General features: G+C 64.4%; 2 protein-coding genes across 3 annotated transcripts; one reads left to right on the top strand and one right to left on the bottom strand.

The window, feature by feature from the left end:
• The first annotated feature begins 154 nt into the window (after positions 1-154).
• Positions 155-19701, top strand: STKLD1 (serine/threonine kinase like domain containing 1). Its single transcript, XM_028127218.2, has 19 exons — positions 155-327; positions 1923-2009; positions 5044-5088; positions 5909-5983; positions 6984-7085; positions 8998-9068; positions 9762-9877; positions 11487-11605; positions 12247-12410; positions 12802-12932; positions 14008-14091; positions 15903-16019; positions 16265-16405; positions 17117-17245; positions 17871-17999; positions 18074-18202; positions 18621-18761; positions 19064-19143; positions 19540-19701. The coding sequence occupies exons 1-19, from the start codon at positions 313-315 to the stop codon at positions 19699-19701; spliced, it is 2037 nt and encodes a 678-aa protein (XP_027983019.2). The 5' UTR covers positions 155-312.
• REXO4 (REX4 homolog, 3'-5' exonuclease) lies at positions 18747-25842 on the bottom strand. Of its 2 annotated transcripts, none has more exons than XM_054727775.1 (8): positions 25506-25842; positions 24579-24919; positions 23438-23575; positions 23103-23296; positions 22793-22881; positions 21751-21825; positions 21355-21429; positions 18747-20592 (listed from the first exon to the last, which is right to left on the bottom strand). In XM_054727775.1, exons 1-8 carry the CDS (start codon positions 25719-25721, stop codon positions 20476-20478), a joined length of 1245 nt encoding a protein of 414 aa, XP_054583750.1. In that variant the 5' UTR covers positions 25722-25842; the 3' UTR covers positions 18747-20475. The 2 variants fall into 2 exon arrangements, with proteins under 2 accessions (XP_054583750.1, XP_027983020.2); XM_028127219.2 differs by having other exon boundaries at positions 18747-20598.
• Between the last annotated feature and the right edge of the window lie 7 nt (positions 25843-25849).

Below are 25849 nucleotides of genomic sequence, written 5' to 3' on the forward strand. Positions count from 1 at the left end.
CCACCTCGCATCAAACCGGGCGGCCCCTCCAGGCCCCGCCCACCGCGCTCAAGGCTCCACCCAGCACGAGATTTAAAGCGGCCAGGCCCTGGGGGCCTGCTCGCCGGAGGGACGCTCCGGATACCGTTTGGGCCGGGCGGGTCACGTGGTCACGCAGACACACCCGGGGCTGAGGGTCGTTCCCAGGGTGGGGGCTGGGGTGCGCACCAAGACGCAGTCCCGACTGAGCATGCTCAGTCGAGGGTCTGCCCTCGGGCGCCGGCTAGGGGTGCACCTCTAGCGCCCAACGGAGGGAGGAGGACAGGAGTCACTATGGAAAATTACAAGGTGCCGAGTTGACCCCTGGCGGGGAGGCTGGGGCGCCGAGGGGCCCACGGTCTGGGACAAGCCCTGGACCTGGACCTCCTGCCACCACCCCCAACCCCTTCTGGCCTAACGGTCACAGCCAGGCCCCACCCCGGGAGGCATGGGGCCCATTGTTTGGCCAGTGTCTGCCTCTCGCTCATAGGGGACCCCCAAAGGTGACCTCCGGTGCGTGCCCTTGGCCTCTGGGCCTGTTGTCTAAAATGAAGGGTGGGTTGGAGGACTGCAGCCTCGTCTGTCTGCATGTCCGCAGTGGAAGACACGCCCGTCCTCTCACCCCTGGGTCCACGCTCAGGCCCATGGAGACAGGACTCCCTCGAACCAGAGTTGGTGATCAGGAGCCCCCAACACCGTCAGTAGTCCCGGTAGGGGACTGGGCCTTTTCCGGGGCCGGAGAAAATGTGCAGCACCTGAAACTTTCACAAAAGGAAAGCTGCAGAATGCAGGCAAATGCGTGTTTAAATGCTTCTCTGCTGGTGTGTCAGCTTTATGAACTGTTAGGTCTGGTCTTGGTAAAAGCGTCATTAACCAGAAAATAATTTGTAAGTTAGATGTTTCTTGGGGGGTGGGGGGAGCCAGGACCACAAGGCAGTCAGCCAGTGGTGAAGCAGAGCAGTTTCAGGGACCAGAGACTTTAAAAAGCAAAGTTTTTCAGGGAGGAATTAAAATAGTGCCTTGATCTGAGACACAGGTGCGTCTTACCACTTAATTCGCCGCCTGAGGGGACCTCAGCATGTGCGTCCGGGCAGCAGCATGAACTGCTGGGGACACTGCCCCTGTTCCCTGCGCGGGGTTCAGACCACTCACAGGGCTGGGTCACAGAATCCTACAACTTTTCTGGACTCCAAAGGTCCCTGGACCCCGGGTTCCATCCCCTCACATCTCTCCTCTGCATCCTGCCCCCCTTCCTCCATCCTCTCACAGCTGTGATCCCATCGCCCAGCCTCACCCCCTAACCCCCACGCATGGCACGGCAGCCATCTCTCGGCAGGGCTGGCTCAATGCACAGGCTCTGGGGTCAGACCCTGGAGTTGCAGCCTAACCCGGGCCACCTCCGTTATTAGTGCCGGGGCCTCAGGCAAGGCCCTCGCTCCCTGTGCCTGTTTCCTCCACTGTGAACATGGAGGTAGCCGTAGTGGTGACCACAGGTAGAGTACGCGGCACAGTGTCAGGCACAGGCATGGCTGTGACCGTGATTGCACCAAGTACTTTATTGTTTGGGTGCCCAGTTTGGTGGTGGGTGCTGGAGTGGGGGATCCTACGGGGCTAGAGGGAGGGAACAGTCCCTGTGCTGGCTCCTGGGTGCCCGCTGACCCTCGCTGCGAATTGGAGAAGAGGCCCGGGGTGGTGGGACGAGCTCCAGAATCGGCCCCGAAGAGGTGGGGAGATGGGCTTGGGTGCCACCTTCCGAGGGCTCCTCGGCCTCCTGGGGGCCTCCTGTGTCTGCAGAGCGGGCGGAGATGCGTGCTGTGCCCGGAGGGAGGCCGGGAGGCGCCGGCGGCTGCGGGGAGCGGAAGGCGTGTGCATTTCCCGAAAGCTTCTCTCCTTTCCGCTGGCAGATTTTGGACGAGCTGAATCCTGGGGCCTTGGGGGTGAACCTGGTGGTGAGGGAGAGAGAAACCAAAGTCAAGTTCGTGATAAAGCAGGTAAGACGCCACATCCCTGGCACCTGGGCGGGGGGTGGTCCCCAAACATCCGCTCATCATACCCAGGTTAGAGCAAGCTCCCTGATGCCGCCGGGGTCCTCTGGGCCGGCAGTCGCGAGGCAGATCTGGTCAGGGTGGCCCGATGGGGGGGTGGGGGGGCCCTGAGGCGCCTCGAGCTTCCCCGCACGTGGGACTCTCACCTTGACGGAGAAGAAATGTCATTTTTACTCCAACAACAACCACAACCTTACCTGCCACTTACTCAGTGAGGCGTCGTCTCAGGTAGTCTCCCGCCGACGCAGCAAAGCAGGAGCCAGGACTGCCCTTCCCAGCCAAGGAGAGGGGCCTCCGGGCGGCGGGCGGCCGGCTCACACAGGCCGTCTCAGAGCAGGCGCGCTCCCTGGGGCCACCAGCTTTACCAACAGGGAGCCAGGAGGGGGGCGGGGACTTGCCCATGCTCACCGGGGCTGGGGGCAGGGCACCAGGCTGGCACGGCAGGGCGGGTGCAGACCCGAAGGGGCAGCCCTTTGTGTGTCCAAGCCGCATCGTCCAAATGAACCAGGGTCCAGGGGAGAGAGCTGGCACCCCCTGGTGGTCCTGGGTGACGGCCGGGATACCCTGGGATCAGGGCTGCCCCTGACCGTGGAGAGCCCTCTGCTCTGCCAGGCCCCCGCGCCCCCCCACCCCTGTCTGTGGGCAGCACAGCGGCCCGCCTCTACCCGAGGGGGGACTGGGCTGGGAGTCCTCGCCCACCTCCTGCTCCATCACCGGGGACAGCCTCATTGTCTCCCAGGCCCATGGGCAGGACCACCTGCCTTCTGGGCAATCAAGGAGCTGTTTAAAAAGTCAGTCTTTCTAAATTAAAAAAAAAAATAAAATAAAAGAAGGCCCTAACCCGTTTTGCTCAGTGGTTGGAATGTAGGACCATGGACTGAAGGGTCGTGGGTTCAGTTCTGGTCAAGGGCATGTACCTCAACTGCAGGCTCAGTCCCGGCGGGTCGAGCGCGTGCGGGAGGCAACCAATCGATGTGTCTCTGTCACATCTATGTCCTCTCTCTGCCCCTCCCTCCCACTCTTTCTAAATCTCAGTGGAAAATCTGTCCTCGGGCGAGGATTCACCACCACAGAGGGCTGGGGTGCGGGGGGCTGTGAGCTGCGGCCTCTCTCAGCACTGACACACTTTGCACCAGGCGGTGTTGGCATTCCTGCCCGCACAGCCTCCTCCTCTCCGCCTGCGTGGACCGCCCGCCACCGCCGGGAGCTGCGCTGTGACTGACCCCGCGCTCCGCTCCGTACAGTCAACTCTGATAAACAACCTTACGGTTCCGTTTTTGGCGGGTCCGTGATTTCCTTGGGGTAAATGCCCAGGGTGGGATTTCTAGGACAGAAGATGCCACATTTTTAAGGCTTTCAGCCCGTGTGGCCGCACTGACCTGTGCACAGCCCTGGATCAGGGGGCAGGCAGGCGGGCGCACTGGGCCGGCACCCCGGTCTCCCCGGCGCAGGGAGTGACCCTCTGACTCTGCGGCTTCGTCTTCGGTCACCGGTCACAGAGATCGCGGTTGGTTTGGTTGTTTTTAGTACCTGATTGGTTGGTTTTACATTTGCTTGCTTATTATTATTTTTAACCCTCACTGCTGAAAGGATTACACAGGTCCCCCCACAGAGCTCTTCATTTGTACGTCTTGTGAGCAGACATACACACCCCGGGTAAGGACCTGCTGGCAGACGTGACGTCGCATCTACCTGCAGTCCCTGCCACCGAGCACATTGCAGACCCGAAGCTGCTGCCCTTCCCCCACCCCTCCCCTCCCCGTGCGTTCGCCCGGCCCCACGCGCGGTGCTGAGGACCATCTTCCCAGTTTGGAGGAGGAATGAACTAGGCCAACCCTTTCTTTTCTGTTTCAAGATGGTTTGACAGTGGACCCTCTAATGATAGCTTAGGGGGTGCTGCTCCCCTGCACTCACCTGCAGCAGGAGCAGAGCTTTCCTTTGCTCAAGCTTTTTTGGATCCCTGCCTTAGGAGCATCTCCGGGCCCCTATGGTGCCATGTGGTGGGGCCTGAATGGTAGGCACCTAGCACCCCTGGTCAATTGATGGTGGTGGTGGTGGTGATGGTGGTGGTGGTGGTGGTGATTATAGTGATAATGATGATGGTGATGGTGGTGATGATGTAGATGGTGATGGTGGTGGTGGTGGTGATGGTGGTGGTGGTGGTGGTGGTGATGGTGATTATGGTGATAATGATGATGGTGTTGATGGTGGCGGTGTTCATGGTGATGATGGTGGTGGTGATGGTGATAATGATGATGTGTTGATGGTGATGGTGATGGTGGTGATGGTGATTATGGTGATAATGATGATGTGTTGATGGTGATGGTGATGGTGGTGATGGTGATTATGGTGATAATGATGATGTGTTGATGGTGGTGGTGGTGGTGATTATGGTGATAATGATGATGGTGTTGATGGTGGTGGTGGTGGTGATGGTGATGGTGATGATGGTGGTGGTATTGATGGTGGTGGTGGTGATGGTGTTGATGGTGGTGGTGGTGATGGTGGTGGTGGTGGTGGTGATGGTGATAATGATGATGTGTTGATGGTGATGGTGGTGGTGGTGGTGATGGTGATGATGGTGGTGGTGGTGGTGGTGGTGATGGTGATGATGGTGTTGATGGTGGCGGTATTCATGGTGATGGTGGTGGTGGTGGTGGTGGTGGTGGTGATGGTGGTGGTGGTGGTGATGGTGGTGGTGGTGGTGATGGTGATGGTGATTATAGTGATAATGATGATGGTGATGGTGGTGTTGATGGTGATGGTGGTGGTGGTGGTGGTGGTGATGGTGATGATGGTGATAATGATGATGTGTTGATGGTGATGGTGGTGGTGGTGGTGGTGGTGATGGTGATGATGGTGATAATGATGATGTGTTGATGGTGATGGTGGTGGTGGTGGTGATGGTGGCGGTGCTCATGGTGGTGATGGTGATGGCTTACCACACGTCTGCTGAGCTAGTCCTCTTCTGCCTCTGCAGGTGGAATGCATTGACGATCATCATGCCAACGAGGCCCTGGATGAGGTAACTCTGGGTGGCGCCCCTGGAGGACATGATGCAGCACCGGAGGGTGCTCGGTGCCTCCTGTGCAGGCGCTGGGCGGGGCCAGAGGGTCAATCCAGTGAGTGCCTCGTGCTGTGAAGCCAGAAGCCCCCGAGTCATGGCAGGAGTCTGTCGCCACTCATTTTTAAACCCAGGTGCAGACAAGATGTGCCGGGAGGGCCAGGCCCCATTCTGACAGGCAAAGAAAGCCGCCCAAGCCCCCCACCCTCACAGCTCCTCACGCTCCCTTCCTCTCCGTGCCCCCCGGCCACCTGCTCCCACACCCAGCCTTCCACGCAAGCCCTGGCCTCCTGGGCTCAGTCGCCGAGGTAGCCAGTCTGCCGCCTGCTGTCTTCCTCCTCAGAGCGCTGCCAGCGGGGACGGGGCACGGGACCAGGGGCGAGGCGGTGTGGGCACATTCGTGACCCCTTCCTTGGCCTCACCACCTTCTCCAGCGTCCCTGCCTGTGCTCTGTCCTCCCCGCCAAGCACTGTCCCTGCATCCGGTCACGCGGCCCTCATGACACCCCAGGAGGCAGATGCCTCTGTTACTACCATTTTCAGGCGAGGCGAGGAGGCTCAGAGAGGTTGAGGCACTGTGCCTCCGTCACACAGCACAGCCTGCACGCATGTGCTGGAGCCGGGTCCCACACCGGACCGTGTGGCTCCCACCCCAGCCAGCGGCTCGCTTTCCCGGTGCCCGGCTCGGAGCTGGGAGCCTGCGTGTTTGGTGGGAAATGGGACTGGGCCGCACTGACCGGGAACCAGGGCTCCTGACCGGCCCCTCTGCTCTCCGCCTGCAGCTGATGCCGCTGCTGCAGCTCCGGCACGCCCACATCTCCATCTACCACGAGATGTTCATCATCTGGAACGGCCAGGTGGGTCACCACGCTGCGGCCGGGCGGCTCCGCGGCTGCAGGAACGGCCAACCCCGGCGTGTCCATGGCAGTGACTCTAAACGTGGCACCCCCTGACTCGGCACTTACGGGGCCACCCGGGGGGCTCGCTGGCATCACCTCAGAGCCCCAGCAGCCTCAGCGGGGGAGGGGTCGTCAGCCCAGCTCCCAGAAGACACAGAGGCTGAGGGAGACAAGTCCCTCCCCGGGTCCTGCCTAGTCTGTGGCCCAGCCGGCGGGGAGGGGAGGCCGCGCTGAGCTGGTCCTGCAGCCCCAGGCTCAGAGCCGGCGCCCGAGCGGGGAGCGGCCGGGGCAGGAGCCAGTCCCTGCTTCCCCTGCACAGCCCCCCGGGTCCGCGGAGGTCTGCAGAGGGTGCTGTCCCCACTTCCCGGCTCGCAGGCTGAGGAGCAGCTAGGTGGACGCCCGTCAGGGCCGGGCAGCCCCCAGCCGGCGCCTCACCCTGTCGGCGGTGTGAAGGCTGCCAGGCCTCTCGCTGAGTCACCCTAATCACAGCTCCACACGCGTGTCCCCATCGCGGGCTGACAGCCAAGGGTTTGAGCGGGAGTGGAGGGTCCCCTCACACGGGCCCCGAGGAAAACCTTGGGGAGAAGTCATCACCCCACAATATTTCCTGAGCACCCCTAATGCGCCAAGAGGACCTTTCACTGCGGGAGGGAAAGCAGGGTCCCCCTGGAGTCCGACGTTGAGGCCCCTCAGGGGCAGGCTCCGCGGGGGAGGAGATGGGTGTGAGCCGAGCCTGTGACGGGCGACGTCCCAGCCCAGCATCTGCGTGTGCGGCGGCAGGAGGCCCGGCGCCTTCAGCAAAGTCCAAGTGTAGAGGGAGCCGAGTGGGGCTGAGGCTGGAGATGCAGCCGGAGCTGCTCATGGGGCCCCCTCCCTGCCCCCAGGAGGCGGTCCCCCCACAGCCCCCGCAGTGGCGCCCCGTGCAGGGCACCCGCCTAACGGAACTGTGTCCCCGCAGACCTCCTCTTTGTTCCTCTGCCTGGTGATGGACTACAACAAGGGAAGCTTCCAGAACATCATTGAGAGGGCGAGGGAGAAAAGGAACATCATAGACTCGGAGGTAAGACGCCAGCCCACCCCGCCTCGTGACGTCGCAGCCCCACGGTTGCGGGCACGGGGGAGGCAGGGCCGCTGGGGTCTGGCCGTCCCTTTTCTCACGTTCCCGCGTGGAGGTGTGTGCACGCTGCCACGCGCACAGGTCACGCGCAGCTGGGTGTGTCACAGGCGCGCACAGCCTCCCAGACCAGGACGCGGGTCACGCCAGGAGGCCCCGGGCGGTCGGGAGCCGTGGCCCACCTCCTGCCGGCCCGCAGGCCCTGCGCGTGGGCTCCCGCAGCGTGTCCTCATCTGCGTCTGGTTTCGCCCGCTCATCCCGGTGCCTCTGAGCCGCCGCCACGCTGCGAGCCCGTCCGGAACCCGTCCCTTCCCGTGGCGGGCGCCGCCCCGTGGGGTGGCCACCCGAGCCCGCGTCTGGCCCAGGCTGGGAGCGTTGGGCTGTTTGAAGTTTGGGACGTGATGACAGGAGCCGTGGGCGCTGCCGGGGGCTTTTTCGGGGACCTCGACGTTCGTGCTCCCTGGCTAAGCTCCGGGCGTGGCGTCGTGGGGGTTGGAGCAGGTGTGCGCAGCCTCAGCTCACATCCCGGGGCTGCGACCCGCTTGGTCGCCTGGGGTTTGCCGTCACCGCGAGCAGGAGCTCCCTGCCTGGCCAGGCTGCAGTGTGCCAGCCCTTTTCTCATTCCTTTAAATATGTATTTACATATATTTGTATTGATTTCAGAGAGGAAGGGGGAGGGAGAGAGATGGAAACATGCATGATGAGAGAGAATCATGGGTCGGCTGCCTCCTGCACACCCCACACTGGGGGCCCAGCCTGCAACCTGGCACGTGCCCCGACCGGGAATCGAACTGTGACCTCCTGGTTCAGAGGTCGACGTTCGACCCCGGAGCTGGCCGATGGAGAGTGACTCTTGCGTCCGTGGTGACGGGTACCTCGGTGAGCACCTGCCGCCGCCGCCGGGAACCTGCTGTCTGTGCCGGCGAGGGCGCGGCTAGACCTGCGTCGTTGGTCTCTTCCCTGCTGAGCCCCGCCCAGGAGCCAGGCTCCTCCGCCCCGGACTCGCCGACGGCGATGAACAGCGTCCCTGACTGTCAGGAGGCCGCTCGCCTCAGCCCCTCCGACGGGGGGCGCCTTGGGTGCCATGGACGCGCCTCTCCCGCCCCAGGGCCGGTGTGCTGTCCCCGGCTGGGACCCCCAGGTGACCGGGCCTACTATGGCTCTGAGCACCCCTCTGTTCAGTGGGCCTCCCCCATGTCCACCTCCTCGCCCCCTCGGCCTCAGAGGGCGGCTTGGAGGGTCTCAGACTTTCTGTGAGAGGCGGGACCCTTCGAAGCAGAAAATGTCCTCAGCAACCCAGTAAGGAAAGCGGACCCACTTCACTGGGGGGACAAGGCGGGAGGGGGGGTGCGTGAGAGGAAATCCGGTCTCGCTCAGCCTCTCTCTGATACCCCGGGGGGACCCAAGCTTCCTGGGGACCCAGACTTCATAGGAACATGGTTTGAAAGTCACTGCCCTGGAACTAGCTGGATCTTGTTTCTGACACAAACTGCTTCCAGAACATTCTCTGCCAGGGCTCTTTTCATTCTAAAGACACAGGCACTGAAGACTTGACCCTCTGTGTCGCCCACAGGGGTGGGTGCGGGCCGGAGCCCAGGCACAGGGTCTCATGGAGACAGGAGTGCGGGGTCTGGGCACTGGGGCGTCGCCCTGGCTCGCGTGGTTTTATGGTCTCGGGAGCCTGAGGCGGAGCCTCTCGCACGGGCCATGGGCTTGGCCAGCTTCAGCCCTGTCTCAGGACACGAGACAGGATGCTGTGGTCCTGCAGACCGCCCTGAGCGGTCACCGACCCCCAACAGCTGCAGGGGGCCCACGGGGCGCTGGCGGCCCCTCCAGTCCCGCATCTCTCTCTCCGCAGTGGATGCAGAACATGCTGGGGCAGGTGCTGGACGCCCTGGGATACCTGCACCGGCTGGACATCACCCACAGGTGACCGGGCCCCGCGTCCCCACGGAGTCAGCGCCCGTGTGCGGAATCCAGGGCGTGGGGTGCGGCCGCGGCCACAGCTCTCCCTCCCAGGCGGGCGAGTGCCCCCCACACCCGTGCTGATTCACCCTGGCCACGCAGCTCCGTGAAGTGTGAGCTGACTTGGCGGGTTGGTTCTAAAGTACAAGGAAAGCGAGCAGATAACAGCACGCCCGGGACGGAGATTACCGGCGTGGCCTCTGGCCAGGAGGCCCGGGCTCCGATCCGCGGCCCACGCTCCGGGACCCCTGGTCTGAGCGGCTGGGAATGGCTTCAGTCGGTCGTCTGTCGAGGAGGAGAGGGACGCACGGGGCTGCGTGTGCGAAGGGCGAGCTCACGGCTCCGGGTTCATGTCGGAGGCCGACACCATGGGAAACTCCCCAGGCAGAGGCGTAGCTCCGACGTGGAAGGAGCCGCAGGACTGGTGGTGTCCTACCTGTGGTTGGCTTGGTTTTGTGTTGTTTTTTTTTCAATTTAAAACAACCGGTTGTATTTTCTGTTTATAGGAGACAGTATTTAAAAAGTGGGCTGCCAAGGGGGCATTTATTGAAGAGCGGGGTGTGGGCTGCTTCTGCAGAACTGGGTGGGGCAGGAAGTAAGGTTCAGGGTGCACGCCGGCCCCGCGGGCGGGTGCAAAGGTGTGCACCTCGGTTTCAGGAACCTCAAGCCCTCCAACATCGCCCTGGTGGGCATCAACCACTGCAAACTGCAGGACCTGAGCTGCGACGCGCTGATGACCCACAGAGCCAAGTGGAACATCCGGGCGGAGGAAGGTGCCCGGGTCCCCCAGGGACCGAGTGGAGGGAAGCAGTGGGGGAGGGGCCATTCACGGGAAGCTCCTTGCTCCCGGAGTCCAGAGGGCAGTGGCCACTCCGGGTGCTGGAACAAGGCAACATCAAACCTGTCCTTGCTCAGGAGGCCCCGCCCACCCCTCCTGGGCTATGGATACTAACGGGCCCCTGCTGGATTGTAACTGAGCAGGCGTTCCTCCGGGGGGGGGGGGGCGGCAGGCATGCAGGGCCCCAAAGACCCAGAAGATGTTAACCTTCATGGAGGGAGAAGAAAGGCGACTGTCAGGGAGAGGTGGGAGCCTGGTGTGGGCCAGGCACTGGCTAGGGAGGGGTCACTTCACTGAGTCCTAATGGAACCCAGGCGGTGGCAGAGGTGGGGGTAGGCGACACGAGCTCTCCTTCCTCTGAAAAGACGACGGGGCAAGGGACCGGGCTTCTGGCCCCTAACAGCTGTCAGGGCCGGAGGGAACACCACAGGGCAGAACTCCCGAGTTCTGGGGTGTCCGGTGTGGCTGCACTGGCCTCCTGTCCTTGGTGCACAGAGGATGGATGGATGGACAGGTGAACTGATGGGTGGGTAGATAGGTGGGTAGTGGACAGGTGGGTGGGTGGATGGACAGGTGAATAGATGGACAGGTGAATAGATGGATGGGTAGGTGAGTGGGTAGACAGGTGGACCAGTAGGTGGGTGGGTGGATGGATGAAAAAAACAGGTGGATAGATGGACAGAAGAATGGATAGGTGGATAGATAGACAGGTAGATAGATGGACAGGTAAACAGATGAATGGATGGGTAGATGGACAGGTGAATAGATGGGTGGGTGGATGAATGGATGGGTGGGTGGGTAGATGGACAGGTGAATGGATGGGTGGGTGGATGGTGGGTGGGTGGGTAGATGGATGGGTGGGTGGATGAATGGATGGGTGGGTGGGTAGAATGGACAGGTGAATGGATGAGTTGTGGATGAGTGGATGGGTGGATGGGGAGATGGACAGGTGAATGGATGGGTGGGTGGATGAGTGGATGGGTGGGTGGGGAGATGGACAGGTGAATGGATAGATGGTGGATAGACAGGTGAGTGGATGGGTGGGTGGATGAGTGGACGGGTGGGTGGGGAGATGGACAGGTGAATGGATGGGTGGGTGGATGGTGGGTGGGGAGATGGACAGGTGAATGGATAGATGGTGGATAGACAGGTGAATGGATGGATGGTGGATTTATGGAGATGGACGGCAGGGTCCTTGGAGTCCACCCTCTGCTGTTTGGCTGGGGGATGGAAGTCCAGAGATGGAGGGACTGGCTGGGGGTCGCAGGACCTGACAGCTGGCTCGAGGACCCTGCTCAGTTGGCTCCTTGTCGGGGTTCAGGTGTAGAAACAAGGGGGACAACTGGAACTGTGCCTCCAGGTCCTGATGTTTAAAGGGGGTGAGATCTTAGCCTTCTCCGGACCACCGTGGGCCAGCCCGGGGCACCTGCCTGGAGGGCAGCCCGACAGCTGGCTGTCCCCACCTCAGAGCAGGGGGTGAAGGGCTCGGGCATCCAGCTGCTGCTTCCCCAGCGAGCTCAGGTCACGCACCCCTCGGCCCGCAGACCCCTTTCAGAAGTCCTGGATGGCCCCCGAGGCCCTCCGCTTCTCCTTCAGCCAGAAAGCCGACATCTGGTCCTTGGGCTGCATCATTCTCGACATGGTCAGCTGCTCCTTCACCGAGGTGAGCCGCCCCAGCGCCCTCCGGGCCACCGCGGCCCCACGCCCACGGCAGGCGCGTGGAGCCGCCCTGCGTGCCTCCCCCCAGAGGCCGCACTCCTCCGCCACCTCCTGCCCCAGCTGCCGGCGGGGGCCGGGGGGGGGGGGGGGGGCACCCCCTGCGCTCAGCACCTGGCCTGTGGGCAATGATGACCGGGACAGTGATATTCAAATCCTCCGGAGTCTGCCCCTCACCGCGGGCCCAGGGGTTCTCACTGTCCTTTAGGGATGAGAAAACCGGCTTCAGGTGCACGGAGCGGCTCGTGGGGTGTCGCTGCGCTCTGGCCCTGTTCCAGGAAAGGGTGCCTGTAGCTCACGCGGGGGCCTGGACCTGCGGGGCCTGAGCACGGGCTGCGTGTCACCCACAGGCCCCCCAGCGGGTGCAGCTCAGCTGTGGGCAGGAAGGGGGGTCCCCCACTCCCTCTGCCCAGGGAGAGGCTGCTGGCTGCTCTGGACCTCCGCACCTTCTAGAAGGTCTCGGCTCAGGTGGCCTCTGGGTGGCCCTGGAGGTGGCGGCCGCAGCTCCCCCTGCTTCCCTCGCGCTCCCCCTGGTCCCGGCCACGTTCCTTCGGTTCTGGAACGCGGGCGCGGTGTCCCGTCTCCCAGGCCACAGAGGCCATGCTGCTGCGCAAGTCCATCCGGAGCCTCCCCAACGGCCTGGGGGCCGTCCTGAGGGCCATGGAGGAGCGGCGGGTCCCCCACGCCAAGATCTTCAGCTCCCTTTTGCCCCAGATGCTGCAGATCGACCCCTCGGAGCGAATAACAGTCAGGTGAGCCGGGGTCGGGGCTGCACTGAGGTTTCCCGTTCCTCCCTCTGTGCCCCATCTCTTCCCTCCGCGTCCCGGGGTGTAAAGGCCCCGCCCTGCCTCCCTGCCGCCCTTGGTCTCCAAACAGCGCCTCACGCTGGCCCTTGAGCGGGCGGCTGGCTTCGCCGTCAGGGCGCTGGCTCTAGTTTAAAGCCGAAGGAGAAAGTGAACCAGGACCACGGGCCAGCCTGGTTACATTCGCCTTTTACCACTGCAGCAGCCAGATGGGATGTTGTGTCTGTTTTTGTGGAGGACGGGCCCACGCAGGCGCAGGGCCAGGGCTCAGCCGCCCGCTGCCTGGTGGAGGGGCTGCGGGGTGCCGAGTGCTAACGGGAAGGTGGGGGCGCCCCCTCAGGGAGGTGGTCCAGCTCACCCTGCTGAGCAGCGATTTCCGGCCGACCAGCGTCTCCCTGCTGCTGCACCAGCGCGACGTGCCCGCCTTCATCTCCGCCATCCTCTCGGAGGGCTGCGTGGCCCGCATTCTAGGTGACGATGGGACCCAGACGGGGCGGGCACCCCTGTGTCAGCCCCACGCCCCGCCCCCGGGACGGCTCCCCTGTGCGGCCAGCGGGTGGGAAGCCTCCGGCAGCCCCTCCACCAGGGCAGGCGCGCTTCGCTGGGGTGCTGCCCGCGCACCCCCTCCCAGCTGCCATTGCCCACAGAGCGCTCCCCGCCCCGCCCCGCCCTGCTCCCCTCTTCCTGCTGCAGCGGAATGCCCTGTCCTGCCCTGCGTCCGCCTCCGCACCCACCCCGCGTCCCCCCAACTCAGCAGGGTCCTGTGTGGTGGCTGTGGGCCCAGGCCCGCGGCCCGCAGGCGGTCCCTGCGGGGAGAAGGCGCGGGGCTCTGTCTGCAACTTACACTTCCGGACGGTCCCCGGCCCAGGGCCGCCCGCACACAGCCTGTGCTGCTCTCCGCCGGGGCGGGGGGGGGGGGGGGCGCCTGGGGTTCCCAGCACGGTGACTGGCACCCCAGAGCTCCCCCCGAGGTCTGGAGGTCACCTCACGTACCAGGGCAGCCCCTCCAGCCCTCGGTCCTCTGCGTGGCTCTGCCTGTGACAGGGACCCGCACTCCGCCCGCCACGTCTGCCCCATTTCTGGGGACTGGGCGTGGGAGGGTTGGAAGGTGGGGAGGGGCACCCCGAGGCACTAGCTGCTGTCCCCCAGGTCTCATGGCCACGGGCTTTGGAGGCTACAACAGTCCAGTGAAGCCCATCACCCACTCGCCGAGCGGCCTGGGGCCTCCACCCCCTCCCGTGAAGCGGGGCGTGAGGTGCCCACGCGGTGCCCGGGCAGCGGGTGGCCGGCTCCGTCAGCTGTAGCTCAGGGTCTGCAGCCTTCCGGAGCCTCGGCGCTCCCGGGGCGGGATTGCTTGTTGGGAATCAAAGGCAGAGAGGACGCGGCCTGGCCCTCGCCCAGGAGCAGTGGCAAGAGCAGGTCCGCCGAGTGAGGCATGCTGGGCCCTAAGAGCACCTGGGAGGGGGGGCCGCCGCCGGGGGTCCCTGAGCTGGCCGAGGTGGGTGGGCGCACAGGCGGGCGCCCCACGCTCTCCTGTTCCCTGCAGAGGTCATGCAGAACTTCCCCGGCCGGCCGGAGGTCCAGCTCCGGGTCCTGGACAGGCTGCTGCGAATGTCTGACGACCAGCTAGGTAGAGACCCCTCTGCTCCCCTCCCAGCTCCGGGGTGGGGCTGGCCCCTCCCCCAAGCTCTCCAGCAGGGTCCCTCACCCCTGAGGCTGGGCTCTATTCCCACGAGGGTCCCTGTGTCTTCTCATTTTAATTAAACTTTTTAAAAGATACGTATTTTTATTGATTTCAGAGGAAGAGATGGAAGAATGATCAATTGGCTGCCTCCTGCACACCCCCTACCGGGGGTCAAGCCCGCAACCCGGGCCTGTGCCCTGACCGGGAATCGAACTGTGACCTCCTGGTTCATAGGTCGACGCTCAACCACTGGCCATACCAGCCAGGCTTTATTATTGATTTGAGAGAGAGAGGAGGCGAGAGAGAAACATCAATGAGAGAGAGAAATATCATCTGTTGCCTCCTGCATGCACCCCAACAAGGGATCGAACCCACAACCTTGGGTATAGGGTGACGCTGCAGCCAACAGCCACATGGCAGGGCGGGCCAGGTCTCTGACCTGCGGGGTCAGGCGGCTGCCATTTGTGCTGAATTGTTCCGGGTGGGGCGGTGGGGTGGCTTGGCTCCGAGCGTTACCAGCTGGTGATGGTTGCTGAAGCAGCCGCGTCCCCGCCGTCTCTGTGACGGGCGGCGTGGCTGCCGATGTGCAGGGTCACAGACGGCCCTGCCCCAGGCCCCGGAGAGGCTCACTCCGGGGTGCCCGGGCGGGAAGACTTCATGTTTTCACAGACGCACCCCCTACCAAGCGTGCATGTGAGCCCTCTCCCCAACTCTCTCCATCAATTATTCATTTTAAAGTTCTGCCCGAACATGGCTTCATAAAATCTATTCACTCAACACACCAGTTTGAAAATTTCATTCACTTACTTATCCATCCACCCACCCACCCACCCACCGATTTATCCATCAACAGTCTGTCCATCCATCCCTCCATCTACCTATCCACCCATCAACCATCTGTCCATTCATCCGTCCACCCATCTATCCATCTGTTCATCCATCTGTCCATCCATCCACCCACTGTCCATCCGTCCGTCCACCATCCCTCCCTCCACAGAGGCTGTCCCATGGCTGGGGCACTGGCGGTGTGACAGGCCCGTCCTGCCTGCAATGAGGCGGCAGAGACCCCATATTGGCCATTGACCTCTCCCTCCCTCTCCCTCCCATGGCCCCCTGGAGCCAGGCCGTGGCCAGGACAGTCCACGTCCGTTGGGGGAAGGGAGGATTAGCCTTCCTGGGAAAACGGAGGGGGCTGCTGGGCCCCTTCCCACAGCGGCCTTTCCGGCCGCGGCCCAGTCTGGAGACGGCCGGGCTGGCAGTGCCGGGCCTGCTCCTGGCTCGTGGCACTGCCTTTGGTCCGTTTCCCGCTCGACCTCGGGCGCCGGCATTTAGTCCTGTTGTTCTCCCCCAGCCCGAGCGGGCGGGGCTGCTGCCCTCCTGTCCGACGAGGAAAGGCTGGGAGAGGGGCAGGTGGGGAGGGGCCCGGCCCGGACGGACCCTCCACCGGCCGCTGCTTCTCTTCCCTCCCGGGGCAGGTGCACAGCATGCGCCACACAGGAAAGCCGGGGACCCAGATGCCACTCTCAGGGCAGGTCCGGGCAGGCTGGTCACAGCAGCGCTCCGCAGCGCCTCCTGGGGGCGTGAGGGCGGTCACAGGGAGATGTCAGGGCCGTGGCAGCGAGGAGACGCATGGGGCCACACGGCAAGCACTCGGCACCCGGGCCCATGCGTGATGCCAGCCCTGCCTGGTGCCCGCCCTGACCGTCCCCCCTCGCCCCTGCTCCCCTGCCAAGTGTCACCTCGCACCGCCCTGGCAGGTCTGCCGTGGTCGATGGAGGTGGTGACGGTGCTGGTCACCATCATGAAGAACCACGAGCGGCTCCTGGACATCCAGCTGTGCGCCTGCGCCCTGCTGCTGCGCACCCTGGGCCAAGGTGGGGCCCGCCCGCCGCGTGGAACGGTTCCTCCGGGCACAGGCCGGGGTGGGGGGGCTCAGGACTCAGCGCCGGCTGCACAGGCCCCCCACCCACGCGGCCTTCACCCCCACGCCACAAGCACTCATGGGGACCCACTCTGTTGAACAAGGACCTCCGATGCCTTCACACGCGGGGGGGGGGGACATGCCTGCCTGCCGCTGCCCCCAGCTCGGGTTGACCAGGCCCCTCCCGTCGGCCCGCAGCTCTGGCGCAGGACCCGGCCGCCACCGTGCGGAGGGGCAGCTCCATCACCTCGGTCCTGCTGAGCGTCCTGCGGAGCCACCCCGAGGCCCAGCCGCTCCTGGTCATGGTCTACAGCCTCCTCACCATCGTCTGCAGCCAGGGTGGGTCTGCCCGCGGGCCGGGGGCCGGGCTGGCAGCCGCGCGGCTTTGGTCTGTTTCCCTCGCTCGTCCTTGCTTTCTCTCATTCCCTCAAACGTTCAGGGCACTGGCCAGGCTTCACGCCCAAGTCCCTTTCACGTCAAGCCTCGTTGCCCCTGTCTTGCTCACCCCCATTTCACAGGGCACCTGGGCTCCTGAGGCCACGGCCGGGCAGCCCCCAGGGCCTTGCACGCCTCCCACTTCTCCCCGCCTCACCGGGTCTGGGCCGTCTCCTCCAGGCGGCTGGGCTCGGAGGGCGCCCAGACTGGTGACCGACTGGAGAACCCGCTCGAGGAGGAGCAGGGCGCTGTGCACGGGCACACAGGAGTCCACCAGAGCGCCCGCGGGGGGAGCGCCAGCTCAGAGGGCCGCCCGCTCTGGGCCCCGGGCAGGGCTGGGTCCTCAGAAGGGAAGCGAGGCTCCCTCGGCCGGGCTGCACAGGAATGGGTGGGAGGTGCTGGGACTTGTGGCCCTGGGGATGGACCCTGTCCTGGTTTCTGGGTCCCATGCTGGGCGTGCACTGGCCTGGCAGGGGCCCAGCAATGTGGGGTGCACGGGACCGCGGTGCCTGAGGACAGCGGGGGATGGAGGTGGGGCCCCTGGGGCTGGGGGTGGTCTGGGCCCAGGTGGTGAGGAGGCCCCGGGCTCCATGGCCCGCATTCCTGGCCCCACAGGGTGCAACTCGGAGGAGCTGCAGAAGGCGGGGCTGTTCACGCACATCCTGGAGCGCCTGGAGTCCTGCTCCGGGCACAGGGAGGTCTGCATGGCCGGCCTGAGCCTGCTCTGGGTGCTGCTGGTGGACGGTGAGGGTCCTCGCCTGGCCCCTCACGCACTTCAGGGCGAGCTGGCCCGTGAAGTCTCCTCTGAGAGCCGGGAGCAGAGGGGAGCGGACCCACGCCCCGACTTCCCTGGCGTCCGAAGTCAGCTGGGCTGTGGCATTCTGGCCTCACTTTTTAATTTTTTAAACATATTTTTATTCATTTCAGAGAGGGAGAGGGATAAACATCAATGATGAGAATCACTGACCAGCTGCCTCCTGCACGCCCCCCACTGGGGACGGAGCCCGCAGCCCGGGCCTGTGCCCTGACCAGGAACCCGGGCCTGTGACCTGGTCCCTAGGTTGGCGCTCAGCCACTGAGCCGTCCTCATTTCTAACCCAGGGGAGGAATCGAGGCCCCGTCCTGGCCCAGCAGCACCTGGGCGTAGTTCTGCCCAAGGAAAACGGCTCCTCGCCATGGAGAGCCCCGCTCACACCCAGTGCACAAGTCCCCGAGCCACCCCGGGACTCCGAGAACCCCCACCCCCCTCAGCCCCCCTCCCATCTGGGGCGCCTGGCCTCTCCCCCAGCTTCTCGTGTTGGCGTTGGTGGGGGTGGTCAGGGGCACGTGTACCCAGGGCCCGGCGCCCCATCCTCCCTTCCCGTTCCAGCGGACATCACGGACAAGGCCCCCCTGGAGAAGGCCCCGGGCCTCATCGCGGAGCTGCTGGCTGCCTACCCGGTGGACACGGAGATGGCAGAGGCCGGCTGTGCGGTCCTCTGGCTGCTGTCCTTGCTGGGTAAGGTCCCGGGCCCCGGGGCTGGGGGTGCCCGGGCCCAGGTGGTGATGAGGCCGCCCCCCCCCCCCCCGCAGGCTGCATAAAGGAGCACCTGTTGGAGGAGGTGGTGGTGCTGTTCCTGCAAAGCCTCCGGCTGTGCCAGGACCGCGTCCTGCTGGTGAACAACGCCTGCCGGGGGCTGGCCAGCCTCGCCAAGGTGTCGGGTGAGCCGGGCTGGCCTGGGCCCGAAGGCGGGGCCTTCACTGCTGAGGGCGGGAGGGACTTGGCTCCGCTCACAAGCAGGGCTGTCCCGGTCCAGTGGGCAGGGCCCGAGTGAGTCGGGTGAGGAGTGTGTGGGCACCTGCTGGCTGTCCCCCAGGTCCCAGAGGGGTCTGAGGAGTTGTGTACACGACACTGCAGGTCACTGCTCACACAGGCTGACCCCTAATGCGGGCGCCGTGGAGCACCCCATGCCCTCCCCACTAGGAAACAGCCGGGCACGTCTTACAAGCTTTGCACCTGCCGTGGAGCCCCGGCTGCAGGAAGCCAAGGCTGTCCCATCCCGGTCCCACGCTCACCCCATTTCCCAGAGGACACGGGGCTGCAGGGAATGAACCCCGTCCTGCCTCCCCGCGCCCCCAGAGCTGGCGGCGCTGCGGGTGGTGGTGTCCGAGGAGAGGGGCAGTGGCCTCAGCCTCATCAAGGACACGTACGAGCTGCACAAGGACCACCCCGAGGTGGCGGAGAACGTGTGCCTGCTGCTGGTCCACCTGGCTTCCTACCGTGAGACCCCCTCGCCACCCCTCGGCACACTGGCGGGCAGGGACCCTGCTCCCGGCTCCCCCTGCAAGGGAAGCCCCCTAAAATTCCCCTTCACATGATCCGAGTGCCCACCATGCGCCAGGCTGGCAGGTGCTGGCTCCTGAGCCCCAGGTCGGGGTGCTCAGGCTAAGCCTCAGTAGGCTGGGGGCCCAGCCAGGTCCTGCCAGCGCCTCAGAAGTGCCTGAGCTGGGAGTGCGGGCCGGCTCGGCTGGGAGGGGCTCCGGAGGGAGGAGGCCTGGCCTCAGGACCCTCACTGCCCACAGAGGACATCCTGTGCGAGCTGGTGTCCAGCGGCATCCAGACCCTGGTCCAGGAGGTCAAGGAGCGCTTCACCTCCAGCCTGGTGAGTGTGGGCAGCGCCCCGAGACCCAGGCCTCCCCCCCCCACACCCACCAATCAGATCAGGTGGCTAAGACCAGCCTGGTGAGTGTGGGCAGCGCCCCGAGACCCAGGCCTCCCCCCCCCACACCCACCAATCAGATCAGGTGGCTAAGACCAGCCTGGTGAGTGTGGGCAGCGCCCCGAGAACCAGGCCTCACCCCCCGCCCTGTCAGGCCGGGTGGCTAAGTCCAGGAGCCCGACTGGGGCTTCTGTGGGGCGGCCCGGCCGCTGTGTGCAGTTTTGGCGGCGCCTCCTGCCTGTGGGTCTGTGTCTGAGCCTGAGGGCAGCCATCAGCTTTCAATGGCAAGGGACTCAGACGCCTGCTGGTGGAGCTGATGGGCCCACCCCCCTCTCCCAGGAGCTGGTCTCGTACGCGGAGAGGGTGCTGCAGAGCCTGGAGGCGGCCAGGCTGCCCTGCTCTGCCCAGGAGCCGTCCGCTGTGGCCCCAGAAGACCAACACCTCCGGATCCCCGCCCCCTGCCCGGTGCCTTCCGTCCTGCCGCGTGGGGCTGCCCGCTGACCCGGCCTTTTCCTTAGGGAGGGGGAGGGGCAGCTGCTGGATGCGTCTCGGTACATGCCTCAGCCCCGGCTGGGCCAGCGGCCGTGTCGGATACCACCCTTCCAGAACGTTCTGAGCAAGGACACAGGCTCCCCCAGCCCCACCTCAAGTAAAGCCGCACTCACGTCCAATCGTGTCCTCAGTGGGTTGGGCCTTTTTGTACCTGTCGCCGCAGCAAAGCCTCGGGCTTCAGGCACCCGGCGCTGCCCTGGTCAGATCGCAGGTGGCTCCGGCCCGGGAGGCACTGCAGCAGTAACAGCCCACCCCGCGGGCAGCCTGAGCCCGGTGTGGCCGCAGCGTGGGCTCTGACCCAGGGGTTGAACTTGGCGCGCGGTGGGGCGGGAGGGAGGAACACTGCCACCCGCTCCAGTCCAGGGGCGGCCACAGGAACTCCTCGGCGAGGCCGTGGCTGAGCTGCAGACCCCCCCACTGCTGCGGCGGAGGGAAGGGGCCTCCTCGGAGGAAGGCGTGAATACCTGGCTGCTTCCTACCCTGGGCCTCCGTGAACCCAGCAGAGCGGCTGCCACATGGCGGCCTCCACAAGGGTCCCAGCGCCACCTACTGGCTGTGCCAGGACACACGACTTTCCCATCGGAGGAAAGGGGTGGCCCTCAGCAGCACGTGCGCCCCATCCCGCTGCCACGATTTGTCGCACTCTGGGGAGACTCCATCTGTCCTGTGATTTGGTCACACGTGCCTGTGGACGGAAACGCTGCCACGGGGTGGTGGGCTCCGCTACGCGTCGTCCCTGCCATGGTCTGGAGTGGCGGCCGCGGCGGGGCGCCTGTCCTGGACTGCGCGCTCCCACTCCTTCTTCACCGTGACGTAGAGCCTCATTGCTGCCTGGGCATCCTGAATCTAGGTGACACGGACACCCATGACGGTCCCAGCAGGTGACACGCATGGCCCATGACAGCCAACCCCACGGTTCCCGAGCTGAGCCAGAGCCCGGGTGAGTGGAGGGGAGCGGGGAGCGTCCTGGGACTCGGTGCCCCAGTCCCAGGCGGAAGCCGAGGATGCAGGCCCCGTGCTCCTGGGAGGAGCCTCGGGCCACAGCGAACACTAGGGATGCCTGCGAGGCTGGTGCGCGCTGAGCCTGGTGCCAGGCACAAGCTGACGGGCAGAGGCGGCCCAGGCTGACGACCACAGCGTGGTGGCCGGCGGGTTCCAGGGCCCACTCCTCCGCTGGTCCCCAGGGCCTGTCACAGAGGGCTGAGGGGGCCGGCTGGCCTGGGCCAAGCCCTAACTGGGGTCGTCTTCTCCAATTACAATAGTTTTTAGTGTTGTGCTCCGTTAATGGAAACATTTAGAACCTAACCCCTGGTGAGTCCACTGTGCCAGGTCAGTGTGTATGGAGCAACAGCCTCCTAAAGTCGCCGAGGCCCGTGGTCGGCAAACTGTGGCTCGCGAGCCACATGCGGCTCTTTGGCCCCTTGAGTGTGGCTCTTCCACAAAATACTAAATTTTGAAGAAGTGGCGTTAGAAGTTTAAGTTTAAAAAATTTGGCTCTCCAAAGAGATTTCAATCGTTGTCCTGTTGATATTTGGCTCTGCTGACTAATGAGTTTGCCGACCACTGGGCTAGGCCCATGGTGCCTGCCCCCAGGCCACTCACCGAGCAGTGCTCCGCCTGCTGCACCCGCACGCCCAGGATCCTCTCGGCCAGCAGCTTCAGAGACGGCCTTCCACTCTGGGGAGACGGCACAGCGCTGGGCAGAGGCCCTGCAGGCACCGCCCACCCCGCCAGCCCACAGCCACAGAGTCCCGCTGCCCGGGGGTGGGTGGGGGGTCACCTGCAGCTCCGCCCTCCAGCCCCCTCCCCGCACACCCCCGAGGCGCCCTCTGCTGGGCTCCTCAGAGGTGGGAGGTGGACAGAAGCTGCCCTCCGCCACAGGGAAACTTTGGTTCGGTTGCAGGGCAAACAAAAACCTTTAACCGTCCACCAGCCACCAGGGACCAGAAGCACCAGCGGTGCGGCCCAGCAGACAGAACGGCCCCGCGGCCGCCGTACCTCCACCTGCCGCTGGAAGGGCTTGTATTTCTGTGTGTCCCGAACCTTCTTTCTCGGATGATCAAGGAAGAGGACCTGGAAGGAGAGGGACAGTCACTTTTAGTTTGTAGCTGTAACTCCTTTCTTTCAAGTGACTTTTTGCAAGGAATTCCAACACAAAACACACGAATAAAAACAGGGATTGAAGCGAATTTGAACTTCTGGAAGGAAATTCCCACGCTGACTGAAGAGGATGCCCTACAGTAAGCACATTCACAGAGACGAGGCCGCGCCAGCCAGCAGCCTGTCCGCTCCCGCATCTGAGCGGGTGCTGCGGGGGCAGCAGGACCAGGGACGGGCCGCAGGCGGCCACGCACAGCCTCAGGCGTCTTCAGGAGGGCGCGCAGGCCAGCGGGCAGGTGGCCTCTGGTGGGAACGCTGCGACAGTGGGCGGAGCACCGGTTAGTGGTTCAGGGTTTACGCGGAAAGGCGGTGGAGGCCATCGGCCATCACGGAGCGGTCCCTGAACATCCGAGGACTCCAGGGTTCCGTGGACCACAGTTTGAACAACCCAGCTAGGCAGGGCCGTCTCCTGTTCTGCCCGCCCCACAGTTCTCATCGGGACAGACCCTCCAGAAGCAGAGGCCTGAGGCCACACCCTCTGGGGCACCAGGAGTGGACCCTCCCCGCTCGCCTGCCGCCTGCTATGTGTCCACCACAGAGGCTGAGGAGGTGAGGGGGCCCCAGCGGCCGAGGTGGAGGGAGTGGCCGCCCGGACTGCTTCCCAACAGAAGGGGCCCCGACCCGCAGGAGTCCTGTTCACCGCGACGGGTGAAGGCTGCAGAGGCAGCGGCCTGGCTGTGTCTGTGTGGAAGGTGCTAGAGCAGGGGCAGGGGCCTGGCCTTAGGTCTGGGTTCACTCTAGAGCGAGAGCTCTGATGGAAATGCCTGTGAGGCTCCGAGGACACAGGGAGCACGCAGGAAGTGTGTCCGATGCTGTTCCTGAGTGCTCCCAACACAGGCACAGACCCCCACGGACACAGGCGGGGTGCGGGCAGCCGCACCTTTAAGTCGTTGTGCAGCGAGTGTCCCACGAGGATCCGGCCCCGCAGCATCTCGGCCACTTCCTTCTGAACGACAGCAAATGCTTCTCCTGAAACCAAGCCAGACGGGATTTTGAGCGACAGTAAAGCCCGGCCGTTGTCTGGTCAGACCTCAGGGGCCGACAGGCTGCGTTCAGATCCGGGTACGAGGACACACGGGGAGGCGAGACTCAGGACCCTTGCTACGGGGAAGGCTCCAGAACAGGGACCGAGAGGGGAGTGAGCCCGCCCCCGCCGGTCCTCTCTAAGCTCATGGCTGGGAGCGACCCACCCTGCTGGAGGTGCTCCGGCCGGATCCCGCTGACCGCCGTCCTGTAGTCGGTCACGGGCTGGGTCGGCTTGACGTACTTGTCGTAGACACACTTGCCATACTGGTTCACAACGGACACGCGGGCGGCCAGGCTGTCCTCCCCCGCGGGGCCCACGCCCACCATCTCGCAGTCCAGGGCTAAGGCTTTCGTCAGCCTGAAGGGACCAGAGGCTCCAGTTTAACTCCCATGGCAGGACCCCGGGACCGGCACCACCAATGACCAGCTCTGTGACCCTGGGAGCCGAGGGGCGCTCCCCCTGAGGGGCCACCCCCACCCCGAGGCGCAGCCCGCGTACCCGCTGAAGGCCTGCTCCTTCACCAGCGCCGCGCCGCTCCCCCGCTCGCCCAGCTGCTTCCTCGCTATCTGGGCTGCCTCCGGGCCCATGGCCGCTTCGATATCCACCGGGTCAACGTCATCGAACCAGATGTCTTGTCTAAAAGGCAGAGGGGGCGGGCTGAGTGCGTGCCGTGGAGACACCCTCACAGCGCTGGCCCGAGTGCCCAGCTGCTCCTGCCATTCCGATCACAGGACACTTATCCTTTCATCACTTTCCTGTTTAGTTAGAAAATACGCTCATTACCCGAAATTTAGGAACCGCAGGTAAACAGAGTGGAAAACAGAAACATCAACCTTCCAGACCCCACGAGTGTGACGGGCAGCAGCCCGCAGCGCAGGGGGGAGTGTGTGCCTGCTGAAGGGCGTCTGTTTCAATGTCACTTCCCCAGGGACCTCTTGCTGACCCCACTAGTGGACCTGCTCCTCCCGGAGCAGCTGTTACTGAAATAACTTCAGTTTATGGTCTGTCTCCCCACGTGACCTCAGCCTCAGCAGGGAGGGCCCGTGGGGGCCGCTCTATTTCCGGACAGCGTGCCCGGCCCGCACAATGACACAAGGCGGCCCTCAGACTGCTTCCCCACACCCCTCAGCAACTGCCCGAAAACCCAGCGACACGCACACAGCCCAGCCACAAGCAGGCCCCCTCCAGCTGAGCCATTCAGGGGCGGCCCTGACCTCTGGTCCTCCCAGGTGAGTGACCATCACAGGGTCTGTTGAGTAACCATGGGGCGCTCAGCCAGCACGTCCCATCTCACAGACCCCCTCCCCGCCCAGACAACAACACTGATGACCGCCGGGAGGCCTTGCCCCAGACACCCAACTAGCAAGATGCAGGAACCGGCTTCCAACTCGGGTCTTCCCGGCTTCGACGTCCGTTCATTCTACGGATCTTCCCCGGAGCCACTAAGTGCCCAGCTCTGCCTGGTCCCGGGCACAGCAGCTATGAAGCAGGCCCTGCCCTCATTCTGGGTGGGCCCAGCCCCGGCCTCCTTAAGGAGACAGGCTCCAGTGGCTAGGACTTGTCCTTGGCGATGCACACGACAGGCTGGACGGCAGAGGAGGCCCCGCCGGTCACCATGGGAGAGACGGCCAGTACTTACTCGGTGGGCGGGGCTGAGGTCAAGGCTGCAGTCACCTCTTGGGCTTTCCGCTTCTTATATTTGAGGTCCCCTCGTTTTGGAGAAATGTCACCATTTGTCCTCTTGGCTGCTTTCTCAGCGCGCTCTGCTCCGCGGGCCTTCCTGGGGGGCGCTGGCGCCCTCCTGTTGGGCAGTGATGCTGGAGGAACAGAGCCCGCGGGGGCCGCTCCGCCTGCCTTGTCTGTCCCCGCCTCCTCGCTCTCTGCTTTTCGGTCCTGCTGGGTCATTTGGGGCTGCTTTTTGGAATTCCGCGGAGAGAGAACAAGAGGCTTTCCCGGGGCCTGTGATTGTTGTTTCAACACCTAAAATAAATACAATTTTAATTTGGACATCACGCCCAGAGACTGAAAAAACACGTGTGTATGTACATGTGGAAGACAGCAGAGGGGAGGAAAGAATGTATGTGTGACGCGCCTGGACCAGCACCTGGCAAGCCCTGCCCCCTGATGCCAAAAAGGCCGGGTCAGCCCACCTTCAGGGCAGGGATTCAGTGTCAGACTGCCGGTCCTGCCCACTCGGCTGAGACCTGGGTAAGGTAACCTCTGGGCCCACGTCCGGGTCTGTGGAATGGAGGTGATAACGGAGGGCTCCCTCAGTGTTGGCGGGGCTGTTAGGCCAGGACACGCTGGGTCACGTGGCGGCGCCTGCACGTCTGAAGAGCTGAGACTCCGGCAGCTGTCATGGGCTCTTTACTTCGAACCCGTGCCCTGCGGGGGCCCTCTCCCCACGTTCCTGCTGCTTGCTCGCCTAGGAGTTTGCAACCCCACAGGCCGCTCTTCCCGCGAATGAACCTGCCCACGAAGTTTTACTCTAATCTGCCTCCCAGGCCGCTTCCAGGCCCCACGCGGCGCCCTGGTCTCCCACCTGCGGGGACGGGCGCCCCCTCACCTCCTGCAGCGCCTTCCAGTTCTGGGAAAAGGCCTCCGGGGCCCTCGGGGGTCGCAGCGCAACCGCGGGGTCGCCTCCCGGTTTCCTGCTGGCTTCTCGCGCCTTGTTTTTCCAGAATCTTTTCTTTTTCTTCTTCCGTGTGAGCTTCGTGGCCAGCCCTGGCTCGGCCACGGGGTCGCACGGGGCGGGCGCGGGGGTCCCCTTGGGCTTCACCATCCCCGCCCCGCCCCGGGCCGGCGGCAGACGCACCCCGCCCTCCTCGCGGCCCCGGCTCCGGGACGCGCCCACCCAGCGCAGGGCCAGCACAGCGGAGGGATGACAGCCGGAGGGATGACAGCCGGAGG

The sequence above is a fragment of the Eptesicus fuscus genome, chromosome 15 (assembly GCF_027574615.1).
Source record: "Eptesicus fuscus isolate TK198812 chromosome 15, DD_ASM_mEF_20220401, whole genome shotgun sequence".
Classification (NCBI taxonomy): domain Eukaryota; kingdom Metazoa; phylum Chordata; class Mammalia; order Chiroptera; family Vespertilionidae; genus Eptesicus; species Eptesicus fuscus.